Source organism: Anoplolepis gracilipes, chromosome 12, assembly GCF_047496725.1.
Source record: "Anoplolepis gracilipes chromosome 12, ASM4749672v1, whole genome shotgun sequence".
Taxonomy (NCBI): domain Eukaryota; kingdom Metazoa; phylum Arthropoda; class Insecta; order Hymenoptera; family Formicidae; genus Anoplolepis; species Anoplolepis gracilipes.
Genome location: NC_132981.1, coordinates 2492110 through 2506260, shown reverse-complemented (window position 1 = coordinate 2506260; position 14151 = coordinate 2492110). Strand labels below are relative to the sequence as shown.

At 30.3% G+C, this 14151-nt stretch overlaps 1 protein-coding gene across 5 annotated transcripts; it reads right to left on the bottom strand.

The window, feature by feature from the left end:
• Nucleotides 1-2598: 2598 nt before the first annotated feature.
• On the bottom strand, nt 2599-14151 carry LOC140671705 (uncharacterized). 5 transcript variants are annotated; one of them, XM_072903252.1, is made up of 8 exons: nt 13776-14151; nt 13379-13566; nt 4774-4910; nt 4460-4681; nt 4064-4246; nt 3823-3951; nt 3548-3749; nt 2599-3444 (listed from the first exon to the last, which is right to left on the bottom strand). In XM_072903252.1, the coding sequence occupies exons 1-8, from the start codon at nt 13904-13906 to the stop codon at nt 3392-3394; spliced, it is 1245 nt and encodes a 414-aa protein (XP_072759353.1). In that variant the 5' UTR covers nt 13907-14151; the 3' UTR covers nt 2599-3391. The 5 variants fall into 5 exon arrangements, with proteins under 5 accessions (XP_072759353.1, XP_072759352.1, XP_072759350.1 ...); XM_072903251.1 differs by lacking the exons at nt 13379-13566; nt 13776-14151 and adding exons at nt 5251-5485; nt 6142-6274 and having other exon boundaries at nt 3531-3749; XM_072903249.1 differs by lacking the exons at nt 13379-13566; nt 13776-14151 and adding exons at nt 5251-5485; nt 6142-6274.

Genomic DNA, 14151 nt, shown 5'->3' with positions numbered 1-14151 from the left:
CGTGTGAGACGTGATTGACGCGATCAGCTGTGATCGGATCGATCGATCGCGAAATTCCTGCGTTTGTCATCCGGTTGGCAGGGTCAGTGATCGAGAGAACGCCATGCTGTTTTGTTTACGCCGTCATGCATTTGACATGAGACTCGAACGGTAGGGAGTTTTAAATCGCTTCATTTAATAAAAATCCTAATCTTACGTTCGAAAATAAAACAGTATAATATTTTTAATTTTGTACAAAAAAAAAAAAAAAAAAAAGATTTGTTCTCCGCTTCAAACAAAAGTTGTGAACGATTTTTGCGTGAGAAACAAAGTATTATATATAATGATCGTTTCTCTTTTTATTGTCAGTATTTATTATTTTATAAAAATTCACAAAAATATGCGTCTCGAATATATATTATGTATAAATATAAACGTAAATTTATTATATATAAATTATTTATAATATTATATGTAAATTTATTATATATAAATTTTTGCTATTTACGTATATTATGTTAATTTTTGATATTTATTTTATATTATTTTACATAAAAACGAAAGAAAATAAAGAGAAAAACGATCATTCGTAAAGATTTCGATGACAAACGACGCAAATACTGATAATTTTTTTTTTTTTTTTAAATGTAGATATATAACCTTGATTTTTTTCAGCATTAAAAAAATATGTAGTCAGAACAAAGCAAGTGCCTGAAGGTTCTTGTGTCGCATTTCAATCTCATTTACAATTCTAATTTCTTTCATTATTTGACGAGATATGAGATACGTAATTTGCTGACAACGTGCTTTACACCTAACAGTTAACTGCAAAAAAATACGTCCATATAATTATCTATCTTCACAATTATATCAAATATGAATATACATATATATATATATATATATATATATATATATATGTATATAAAAATATATCAGAAATACATAAATAAAATATATATGTCATAAAACTCTCTCAAAAAATCACACATACACCATAAGAAAAACTATATATATATATATATTACTTTATATTCGATATTAAATACGAGGTGTAAGTTAATGGAAAGCAAAGAGTATCATGATCTCGTACTTACTCTCGTAGGCACTTAATTGTGTTCGGCTGCGAATATTTATAGATGTACAATGCGATTTTTCTGTCTGAATTACGTGAAGATTTGACGACGGTACGTAAAATACAATGTTACATGAGTCAAGCGAAAAATAGCTCGAGAGATGAACTATGAAAATGTGCTGCATCTGTTTTATATCATTTAAAATTATGAAGTTTAATCAATCGCGTTCAAAATTTGAAGGCTAAGATTTTTTGTTTTAAATTATGCAAAATAGAAAAAAAAGCTATTTGAAAAAAATGGATGAATTGAAAAAGAAAATTTATATAAAATAGTAGAAAATATTCATTTAGGAAATTAAAAAAAAAGGTTGTAACTTCTTATTCAAATTGACAATATTATTTATTATATAGAAATAGATTAATTTTAGAATGTTGAAAATAAGAAACTATGTTTTTCTCGCGCAATATTTTAAAAATATAATATGAATATAAATTTCTATAAACTTTTGTAAATTATTAACTATTGTCTGATTTATTCTAAATTGATTTCATGAAATAGAGTCTTACTATATGAATTAAATTTGCACAGCAATTTTGAGAATATAACAAATTACATCATTTTATTCGTTTTGTTTATTAAATCACTTTAATATTATAGTAGCCAATTTATCTTGTACTCGCATGTAATTATTTTCTCAAATTTTCTTAAATATACAAATAAGAGAATGTCATAGTTAATTTTTTTTCAAAAAATGTATGCTTATCGTTATTTACTTAATGTTGTTTATTTTTAATGAAATTATGAGAAATATATTAATAAGATTATAAATATGATGTAGATATTTCTGTACAAAACATGCAATACAAATTTTTACAAATTTCTATGCACAAAATTACATACGAAATAATTACATGCGAATAATTACTAATTTTTATATAAATTTTATATATGCTGTTTATATAGTTGTATAAGGATTTGATAAAAAACAATTCATTTTCTCACTAAAAAGTCGGCAAATTTTTCGAAAGTCTTATTTCTGTTTATAGTTCACAAATTATTCTCAATAGATAGAAAAATAATAGTCATTAAATTTTATAATAAATTATAAAAATTATTATATGTTTATAATGTAATTATTATATTATATTATTATAATAAATTACATATTTATTATTTAATATTATAATAATATATATTATAATATATATATATATATATATATATATATATAATAATTGTATATTACTATATAATAAATTATATATAATAATTATATTATTATAATAAATTATTATATAATTATATAAATTTTTATATAATTATAAAAATTTGACCACAAACTATTATATCACTCACTATGGTAAAAATTCTTTGAAAAATTAATGCTCTAATCATTAAATTTGATTATATATACAAATGTTTTAAATTAAATATATATTAAATTAAATATAGTGCTGAATTAAAAATTGGAAACAGATTTTGCGAATATGCTTTAGCAATCTCAAAAATCAAATTTAATCAACTATGCACTTAGAACGTACAATTATTACACCTTTATCACTTTATTACATTGTTTGCTCTATTTGTTAACTTAATATTGTTGCATCTATATACATACATCCTGAAATACTGCATATTGTTTTCTCTGTAATCTGGAGAATTTTATTGTATCAGAAAAATCAAAAAAATTTACGATAGCGTAACTACTCTATAAAATGTAGAAGAGTAGAAAAAACTCTTGATAATTTTATCGTTACTTAAATGTTATACTTTTTTTTTTTTTTTTACTAAACGTTATACAACCGAGAATGTGTTTTGAATGTGACGGCTTGTCGAATTTGTACTTTCCATAGTATTTCTGAAATACTTCTCTCGCTATGTTGTGTTTTAATAGTTTAAGAATTGACATATCTAGTTATCCTCTGAGAATCTAGGTCGAATACAGAATGTTCATCCTACAAACAATAATGTTTTTTATACGCTGTGTAATTATTGCTCGGCATAAATAGCCTCTCTCAGGCCACGGCCAATGCTCGCAGTCTCCATCAATCACACATAAGTTGCAAACTCCAATAGATTATTATTCTATTGAAGAGACACACGTGATATCATAAATAGTCTCTTTCTCTATTTACATTGAATTATATAACGTATTTATAATTAAATATTTACAAATACACACAGCTTCGTCAGATTGTGTATAAAATAACTTTCTTCCGCGTGAAAGTTTCTTCTCGGGCGCAAGTATTTTTTTTTCTTTTTTTTTCTTTTTTTTTTTTTTTTTTTTGAGAAAGATTTTATATTCATTCCCCGTACGCGCTGATTGCGTGCTTCTGTCACGTTGCCGATTTGTCATTTAAAATCTTCTTCTGAGCAATATTGTTTACATCTGTAAATAAGGAACAGTAATAATCACAAAAATCGGGATGACGTTAAATTTACAATTTTACAAAAATTTTACAATCGAGATCTTACATATGGCTTTACCGCACCTGTCGCGCCGCGATCCGTTTCCGTTGTTATATCGCTGTTTAATGACTCCGGTGATTTAATCTTGCTGACTTGTTGCTGATTCTGCATTTCAGACACGGTCGCGAACATTATGTTAGTGGAATTTTTCAATCCACTGTACGATTGTTCCAATAGCTTAACTTTGCCAAATAGTTCCATGTCCGTTGCGCGTATTTCGTTTACCTGCGTCAATTAGAATTAATGTTAATGACGATTATATGATAATAGGGTCTCTAAAAGATCGTTTAATACGCACCTTTTCTGTTAATTGTTGAACTGACGCTAAAACGGAAGTTTGTTCAGACATTTTAACGCATTCCCCTTGCAAGGACATTACTGTCGTGTTAATGGCTGCCGTTGCTTCTTGAAGCGAGACTAACTTTCTCTTTATACATAAAAGATATATATATATATATATATATATATATATGATTAATATATATTTTATATAAACACATGGTACGCTATTTAATTTGCACATTACATCGTATACTTACGCGATCTTCATCTTGATCATCGGCAACCCATTGCAATTTGCTTGACAAGGTCTTGTTGACGTGGGTTAAATTATTCATTAAATGCGATATTGTAAAATTTAATTTGCCGATCTTAACTTGCGTTTCGTTGGTGCTCAAAATTTGAGGCTTTTGAGTGACATTCGACAATTCTAACATAGATTGCTACAAACACACAAAATTGTTTATTATTAAATATTTAATAAAATAATTAAATACCTTAATTTTTAACGATTTTTTAAAAATATATAGAAAAATATATTTTTTAATAAATTATTATTCTTTTTACATTTTTGCAAAATCATTAATTCAACAAAATTCGCGAAAAAAAGGTTTTTTATATTTCCAAAATTTGCCACTTCTAATTCAATTTTTCACCTTAATACTACTGACGTTCTGCTGCATAGCGGTTTGCGCATCCTGTATCCTCACGTTTGTCTCCTTCAAAGTTTTCACCGTAGCTCCTAGATCATTTATTTGACTACCGAATGTCGCAACACTGGCTGACAGTTCGTTTAAGCGTTTCGGCAAGGTGGCCATCTCGGGCGCGGTTTGGAAATACTCTTGTACTTTATGCAAGTCCTGTTGAATATGTGCCAGCTGCAAAAGTATTGATCGAAAAAGGACATGAGTCATCTTGGCCAATATATCGCAATTGAATTAATAAACTCATTTTTCTTGTGCGGTTTTACCTGTACCGTAAAATTATTTATTTGCTGCTTGAGATCGAACAGTCTGGAGAAAATAATAGTCTGATTATTCTGAAGATCTCTCGATAACGAATGACATTTCTGCAAAGCGTCTGGTACACCTTCATTACCCGCTATCACTGTAATTGTACAAGAAAGAGAGAGAGAGAGAGAGAGAGAGAGAGAGAGTTATAATGACATTATAATGACAATATAAATATTCTTTGTGAAAGGTTCTAATTAAAAATATATTTGCAGAAATTATTTTCCTCATATATTACATATACGGAGATATTCTTTAAAATATGTGTGTATACGAGTGACACTGGAGATTCATGTTTATTTTTTACGTTTTGTATGCGTTTGCATTTTCGATTAGATTACGACTTTTCGTTCTTTTTCCTTCCACACAATGTTATCGCGTGGCTTTAATTAGTATGAACGTATTGACATGTATTTTTGCAAATATTAGACCAGTACCTTGGTCTAACTCGGTTCGCAGAGCGGTAAGCTGTTGACGAACGTCGATGAACAGCCATATTAAACTAGCGGTCGCTAAAACTGAGGCACATGCCAAAAAGGCGTTGCAAGCCTTGAGAAATCCGGGACAAGCTCGACCCCTTCTACCCCTGCATTTACGACCGCCTCTGGTAGAGACATTCCGGAGTATTCCGGAGTATTCCGAGCGATCATCGCTGCTGTCTGTTAATAATTCCTGAGAAAGATAAGAAAAACAAACAAATTGAAAGGAAGTAACTTGCAACACTATATATTTGTAATTTCTCATATAGCTCGTACATTCTTATAATATTTAATAATGTTGATCGTTGTCAGAGATACAGAGAACAGAATGTTTTCAATTTTGCTATTATCTTACGTGACTCATTCTTTTATCTCAATTTTGAATTACAACGTAAACATTGATACAGATGGATTCGAAAAGGTAGTCTCGCGTTCATTTTAAAATCGATATTTATATCAGTGTCATCAAATGTAGCTTCCGTTATCTATTTGCGACAAAAAAAAAGGAATCTTATTTTATGTGCTTGAGTGCTTCAGATATCAAGTGGTACAAGTCCACTAATCAAAACTTGTTTATTAAAAAATTTGAAATACTGACAATGCGATCTGTCATCAACCACTATATAATTACACTGAATTCGTCTGTTCTCAAGGTCAATTAGATTGCAAAATTAAATTTATTTATATATACCCTTGTGATAATATAGTGAACGCCAAAAGTCATTCTTTTGTTTTTTGGATTTATAACCACTTGATAAATCTGAGCCACTCATTTATTTATTTGTCATCACTTGCAGACTGTTCCTAGACACTCCTCTCCGCAATTGATCGTCTTGGAGAATTAATCACCTGCGAGCTGCGTTTCCCGGAACTTCGACGGGAAACGGCGTGCGCCGGTGCCAGAGCGTCGAGCTCCTTCCGCTTCTTCATCTTCTTCATCGGCTGACGAAGCGGCACCGTCACCGCTACCGAGTCCATCTCAAGTAAAACCACGCCGCCTATTTTTCAGAATGCCTTCGCCCCAGCTCGTATATCCCGGGTATGGTGTACACTTCACTTCTGGCAGTTCCCGAACGTCGCACGAACCCCGCGAATCGTTTCCCGATCGCGCTCGATCATTTCCGCTCGACTGTCAAATCGAACAGCTGTTTAACTGTCGACGCTTATCTAGGGAGATTTGTACAATTTTTCACAAGTCCGTAACTGATTGAGGAAATTCTCGAAAGGCTTTTGAAAAAATCCACGGTCAGTCTACATCTTTGTCTCCAACTTTAACACTCGAAACTTGTTTCAGTTCTTGTTCACGACTATGGTACACTTTATTAATTAATTATTTAATTTGTTGTCTGAAATTTTAAACGCCACATATGTACATATCTACAAATATATTCACATCGGAGTTGTTTATCGCTTCAAAGATTTATTGCACTTTGCAGAGAAATTGCATCGTAATTTGTTAATGAATAATAATTATGTAATTTAATGATATCGCGGTCGAAATTCATAAAACAAAACTTTTGACGAGATAATCGTGAAATTTATACTTTCGGTGGCTTTTGAGAAACGCAAGTGTTAGCATAAATGTCGTTAGAAAATGCAGTAAATAGTCACGAGATAAAACGCGATAGATAATCCCTCAAGATAATAACTTCTGATAAGAGCGCTCAAAATAATTGCATAAGCGAGTAAATTGTTAGGTAAAGACCGATAGAGATATAATTCTTTAAAACTGCGTACAGAGCTATAAACATGGAAACGTTCTGAACGATCTAAAAAATATAGTTTTAATTTACCTTTACCAAGCTACTTTACTTATTTCTGTCTGACATCTTCAGATCTATTAATATCGATAAGAGAAAGCTATTATTTTGCGGACTCACGTTAGTCGATTATTTTTGAAAATTCAGATTATAATAAACTCAATTAAAACTAGTAATTAGCAATCTGTTGTCACAACACAATTAAATAATACACACGTTGCGATACAAAACTGCACCATCAGTTTTTACACAACTCCGAAAAACAAGAGAGGAACCGGTTTGAAATAAGGATTGTAACTGACATTTAATTTCGGCCAAGTCACTTTTATAATCAAAAGTAAAAAATAAATAAATAAAACGTCACATCAATTGTCAGCTGGAACGTGGATTGTCATCACGTGGTAGATACGTCATTCTATGAAGTCTCGCTGGAATTATATACGGATTCCGGATTTCACGGACGCTTAAGCGAAAAGGTCGCATTTCACGTGTCGAACATCGCACTGACGTATCCCTGACTGAAATGGTGACTCTTATCAGCCGACTGATACTTTGCCAGTGGCAGTAGTAGCAGCAGTAACAGCAGCAGCAGCAGGTGAGCCGCGCACGCGATCGGAAAGGCTGGCTCTAAATTGAACGCACGTGACACATGGTGGTAGGATGTTGCCGGTGCGCGCGGGTCGACTATTATGTCTTCAAGTGAGAGAATAACAACGTCGAAATTGCTCGATGACGAAAAGGCAGACAGAGCCAACTGATAAGAGCAATCGTTGACGTTAATTTTTTCAAGGTTCTTTTTTACAATGCTCTTGTAAAATCGTTCAGTAAACACGATAACGAATGTGAAATATATTACCTTTACTTTTAGTCGCTGAACATAGTTTACCGTCGATATTTCCAATAAAATTTATTAATTTTGCCTAATGATTTGGCACAATCTACTTTGACATTTTATTCTACTTTATTGCGAAAAACATTTTTTATATTTTATTTTTTGTCTTCAACAAGTTATATATCCCCAACGCAAATATATTTAATGTTTAGAGAAAGAGAGAGATTTCAAAGAGTTATAATATCGAAATTATCTAATTAGATAAAAATAAATCTGTGATTAATTATTTTAATGCGTATAACATTTTATTGTGAATCAATTTTATGTTTTGTTTATATTTCGCGATTGAGAATGAATCATTTAAATACGAGACGATAATACGTCACGATGTTATCGTGACATTTAAAGGAGGAACTGAACGGATCAACTACGTCAAAAATAAATAATATATTTTGAGATTCATGAATTTGACAATATGCAAAGCAACTTTTAGCCTCCTAAAATATAAAGTTAATAATTAATTTGTGAGTTAAAATAAAGATTAACTCTGTAGAATTAAAATTTTTATTTTCATAAATTTTTACGTACAATACCATAAAATTTTCATGGTACAGTCATAAGCAGTCTAATCTAATATTAAAAATTTAGTTAAATACAATAATATTTACGATTTGGAGATTAAATTAAAATTTTACAGAGCAAATTTTTATACTTTAACTCACAAATTAATTATTAATTTCAAATTTTAAAAAGTTAATAGTGTTTTGTGCAAATTCATAAAATTTGAAATGTATTTGATTTATTAACTTTTGATATAGCTGATACATCTGTTTTTTTCTTAATCGTTAACATTAATATTAGAAACATATATTCCAATCATAATAAAATATCGAAAATTTATATTCGCAGAAAGATTTTCTTTTGCTTGAAGCTGTTTAAAACATTGACGTGCGATTTAAAATTCAAAAAATTTAAAAGGTTTCTAACGTCATGATAATTCGACACGGTTGTCTGAATAGAAAGATGTCGCGACACAATTACGACTGCGGCCCTGAGCTCGATAAGATACCGATGTGGGGAAAAAAGTAATTTGGTTTGTACATAGTAGTACGCTTAGTTTTAGTAGTTTATCGTATATATTTTTCGGTAGGTCGCTGTTGAAATAAATTTTGCAAACTGAAAAAAAATGAACACGCGTCCATTTGTTATTAAACTGTTAGCAATTTATTTATTAGGAATAAAAATAAAAAAAGAATAATTTTGTATGAGAAGATTGTAACAGATTAAAAAGCTCTGTTAAAAATTAATATTATACGGATTAAGGGTTCAGTCTATTCTAGCAGTATGAAAAATGATTTTTAGAAATTTTTTTGAATATTAGGAATTGATCTTTTTGACATTTTACATATGATTTTATTGTTAAACAATATGTCAATATTTTTAAATTTTGGATTACCTTTTTTGTCGAAAATTTTTCTCTGAAATGAAAAAACCGAGAAAAAACTCAGTCTAGTTTTATTCCACTTAAAACATTTTTAGGATATTGAACTAATTAGAATTAAAAAAATTAATATTTAATATTTTTCTGATTTTCAGCAAATAAAAAAATTTCGATAAAATTAAAATCTAGTTTTAAAATGACATTACTTTGTTACTTTTCAATTTTCTTGTAATGAAATTAGATTCTGTCTCTCTCAAAAATATCTTAGAGCCGGTTCTACAACTTACTTTAGTTGAAGTTTAAATTTTTTTATTTTGTTTTTTAGAACTTATCTGAAAGGAAGATAGTTAAACTCCGGTTAAAGTAGTGGAATCGAGCTTTAACAGAATAAAACTAGACCGAGTTTTCATTTCAGACAATTACATGAGAAGCAGCATGAATTTTAAAATACATTTCGCGCAGAAAATCATATTAAAAATACTGATGTAATATTTAAACATCAATAAAAATATATGTAAACTGTCAAAAAGATGAATTTCTACTATTAAAAAAAAAAAAAAAAAATTCCTCAAAATCATCAATTTTTTTACTGTTACAGTAAAAGAGACGGACTCCTAAAATATATAAGTTAAAAAAACATATACGACAGTTTTCAAGTGTTCGAGCGTATTTTACGAGTTGATGACGACGTGAACGTTTTCCGTGTAATGATAAGTAAATCTTCTGGTTCGATTTTAATGTCGTTAATTGCGTCTATAATACATTCGCGGTGACTGCATATTCTTCGTCGATATATAATTAAGTTGCGTGACTGCATCTCTTTTATCGCGAGCATATCTCATGTATTTTGAAATTCTTATTACATGTTGTACTTGAAGGATGTGACAACGCATAACGATGGAAGAAAGGAACGTATGTATCTGTAACACATTACACTCGCATTGATAATACTCCGTTAATTAAGTGACCGGTGCTTGCTCATTCGTTCGCGAGCCAATTACATACGCGCAATTTTTAAGGCGCATAATAATCAGTTAATCTTATCGATTAATTAATATGTCCTACATTACACGCGAAATGTTCAGGAACTCCCTTTGTAAATTAATATATACACTTTTGCATAAAATATATTTTCACAAATAACATAATCTGGTTATTTAAAGAAAAACTACATATATATATATGTATTTTTTGTTCTTATTTTTATATATGTTTATATATAATTATTTATATAATTTTATATATTTATTTTTGTGTTATATACAAGACGTCAATTTATATGAAAAACATAATTCCAGCAAATGTAATGAAAAAATTAAAACAAAAAGTAATATAAAATTATACGAATAATTGCAGACAAAATTCAAGGTCTAACTTTAATATAAAAGAATTAATATTTAATGAACGGTATAAATCAAGAAGCGATAAGCAAAACATAAATTAATAAACCCTTTATCCTAATTTTTTCTACGAGGAAAAATCAATTTCAAATTCATCAAACAATCCATTGTCGATTAAAGTGTCTGAAATATCGGAGCAATACGTATATTTTTTTAATTTCGAGCAGAAGAAAGTGACACGTGTCGATGATACGTCAACTCGAGGAGAAGCCAGCGTTTCTATGTATGTGCGTGTGTTCTAATATTTATTACACTTGCGTCAATAGTGAGAGGTATATACAGTCGCGTCCTCGCACATACCGATGATACACCGCGTGTCTCGTTTCCGCTGTCCGTATTAATAGAAAATCATTTTTTTCCACATTCAAGAAGAAATCGCAGGAATCATAAATTAGAGAAAAACCAACGGAAATTTTTACATATTTTCTTGTTGCGTATTCAAAGCTGATATACTATCGTGTTGACATTGAACGCGTGATTCTATTGGCATCGGACGTATAATAATAAAAGTCAGACTCGCAGAAGGTTGTGTTTATACAGACCGCGAATGCAAAACCATGTACGTTAATGTCAGAGCATTTTTATTTGCTTCTCGTAATTGCCTCGTGGTATGTTTAATTAATCTTTATTATTTACTCGCTTTTGGTATCCAGTACTGGCTAAATAATCTCTTTTTAATTTTACTTACATATATTTCCCTAGAAAATTTAATACTCCCCCCGTGTAATTGTAAAATATTTTCCTTCCTTCCAATTTTCATTCAGAGCTATCCTTGGTCTGGCACCTGGCACATTCTCGGTTCACTTTGAATAACTTGAACTTGTGGCGGAAGAGAAAAAGGTAAAGGTACAGAAAGAGAGCTCTCGTGCAGGTAGAACTTGACCTACGAGGGGGATGAATTATAGAAGCGATTCTCTAATCGATTACCGCGCGACGGACGGAAACGGGCGGATGGTGGCGTGTTTCCCGATGGAGATCCTCAAGAGGGAGGCGAGGATTATCCGCTACCCGGATTAGGATCTGTCATCAGGGTTTGACTAGACAGAATTTCGCGACACACTCCTCGACACACGCGACGCGTGACAGAAACCGGCGACAAGCTATGCGATATCGTGACACTTGGCCAGCTGCGCCGTCGTGTCCGATATCGACTGGCCGAGGGTTGGTAGACGACTGACAGACCCGAGCGCTGGGGGGTTTGTCTCTGATAAGAATGTACGGCGCGTAGGGAATTTCAAACGGCGACGCCGCGCGATTTTTTTTTCCGAGACCGCGGATCAAAGTTGATTGTTATCATCATTATTTAAAAGGTTGGCAAACTTCTACATTTTTGGGATAAAATGCAGTGGTAAAAACCTATATTTTTGAAAAAAAAATCGTCAAAAACTAAGTTTTCCTAATAAAAATATTAAAATAAATGAAAAACCTTTTTATCAATATTTGTGTTCAATTGAGAGTGCTTTTTAATTTAAGCTTTATCCAAGTAAAGTCCGTAATAGATTAAAAATCGACGATCAAACCTATGTTGATAAAAGTTAATTTCTGTTCCTATTATATCTTATTAACTAATTTTTAGTAACATTTATACTACCAAGTCTTGGTTTAAAAAATTTTACATATTAATTTGAATGAAGTTAAAAAGACTTCATTATATTAATTTTTACTTTTTTAAGTTATAGTGGGTATAATTTATTAATTAAAGCAAAAATATATTTTTGCATAAAGTTATATAAAATATAAAATTATATAATATATTTTAGTATTACATATATTAGTTAATTTTACAATTTTTGTCAGTTTATTCCATTGTCTACTAACTGAACTAAAGATCTACTAACTAAAGTTCAGAACATTAAAAATCAGAATTTATCATGATTTTTCTATTCACTAGACTTTTCTGACTAACCCTCATTATTTATCATTATGTTCTAGTACAATTCTTTTTTAAACAATAAAAAAAATATGGAATAGAGATTAATAATGATAAATTTTTGTATAAAAGAAATATGTGTGTGTATGAATTGATATATTATATATCTGATTTAATAGATGCAAAAAATAATTATGCTACACTATACATTTAAAAGTCGAAAAAGACGATTTAATAATTGCAGAAAAACATTTCAAATGTTAATGTTAAATTTATTAATTTAATAAATTATTCGTCTTTTCATTTAGATCAGATATAAGATCAACAAGGCATAAAATTAAATATATAACTATCACAATTATACGAGACGATTTTCTAATGCGAATCTTGATACTGACAATGAGTCACATATTTTTTTTTATACTACATATTGTCTTATTGAAATTTCTATTTGTTATAATTCTTCTGAAAACGACCGCAATGTATTTATATTTAAATGAAATGTTTAACTATGTGTCAATCTCAATTTTAATACATAAATAATTAAGAATATAAATTCACACAATATCAATGAAAAATAGAGATTAATAAAATTGTGAAATTTCAGAAAGGGAAATACAATGAGAGGTAAGAAAATATAGCGGCTGTACATTAAATGTAAATAGATTTAATTAGAACCTTTCATACTTTAATTTCGCGCGTGACAATTTGATCAACGGATCCTACTTACTAATTAAAGATAACAAGTATTAAGCTTGTTATGTAAACTAAAGTAGCATTTACCTGACTTAATGGATATGTCCATTTTCTTAATCTCGCCGTACAATATAGCTGCTAGCCAAGATAATGCGATTAACCAGAATGTGATTAGTACTGCTGCCAACCACAGGGATATAACACGCATATCCGATTTGTTGCATCCGTAAGAATTATTATGTTTAGTCCTAGACAAGATCCGTGATCTGTGCCGCCTGTAATTTGAAAATATCGCACTTTCACTAAGATTGAAACTATGATTTTGTTTCATTTATGTACAATATAATGTTATGTGTAATAATTTTATATATAATATATGAATTTTTATTTACGTATAAAGTAGAGAAAATAGGATTCAACATAATTCTCATTTTCTTAAACATCAATTCTCTGAATTTTATTGTAAATAAACAAGTCGATTTACCGTTTGACCTTCTTCTTTTTCTGAGGTGCAAGAATCAGGTCGGTGCTGTCAGAATCACTTTCTGACAGCAGGTCGAGCAAATTGATGGTCTCCTTGGAATTGGGCTTTTCCATTCTCGTATCGTGTGTCATGAATTGTCAAAATCATGGGACGACTGTGGCCGATATGACGTCATAACCTTTACGATTTATTGTGCATATTATTTTATTGCATGGTAAATCTCTTCAGTTTCTCCTTTGATCTTCTCAGAGCAATTACGTTTAATTCCGTGTACTTTACGAGGGAACGAAATACAACTGACACTTGTCACAACATAACCTGTAAAAATTAATCCACTCCTCTCGACTGCATCTCCCACCTTCTCTGTTCATTTCTG

Bases quoted from the DNA above. Each gene is read 5' to 3' on its own strand.
- LOC140671705 (XM_072903249.1), bottom strand. From the start codon at position 6,270: ATGGACTCGGTAGCGGTGACGGTGCCGCTTCGTCAGCCGATGAAGAAG. The intron at 3,750-3,822 runs GTGCGTATTAAA...TAATTGACGCAG, and splicing joins TTCAACAATTAACAGAAAAG to GTAAACGAAATACGCGCAAC. The intron at 3,445-3,547 runs GTGCGGTAAAGC...CCTTATTTACAG, and splicing joins AACGGATCGCGGCGCGACAG to ATGTAAACAATATTGCTCAG.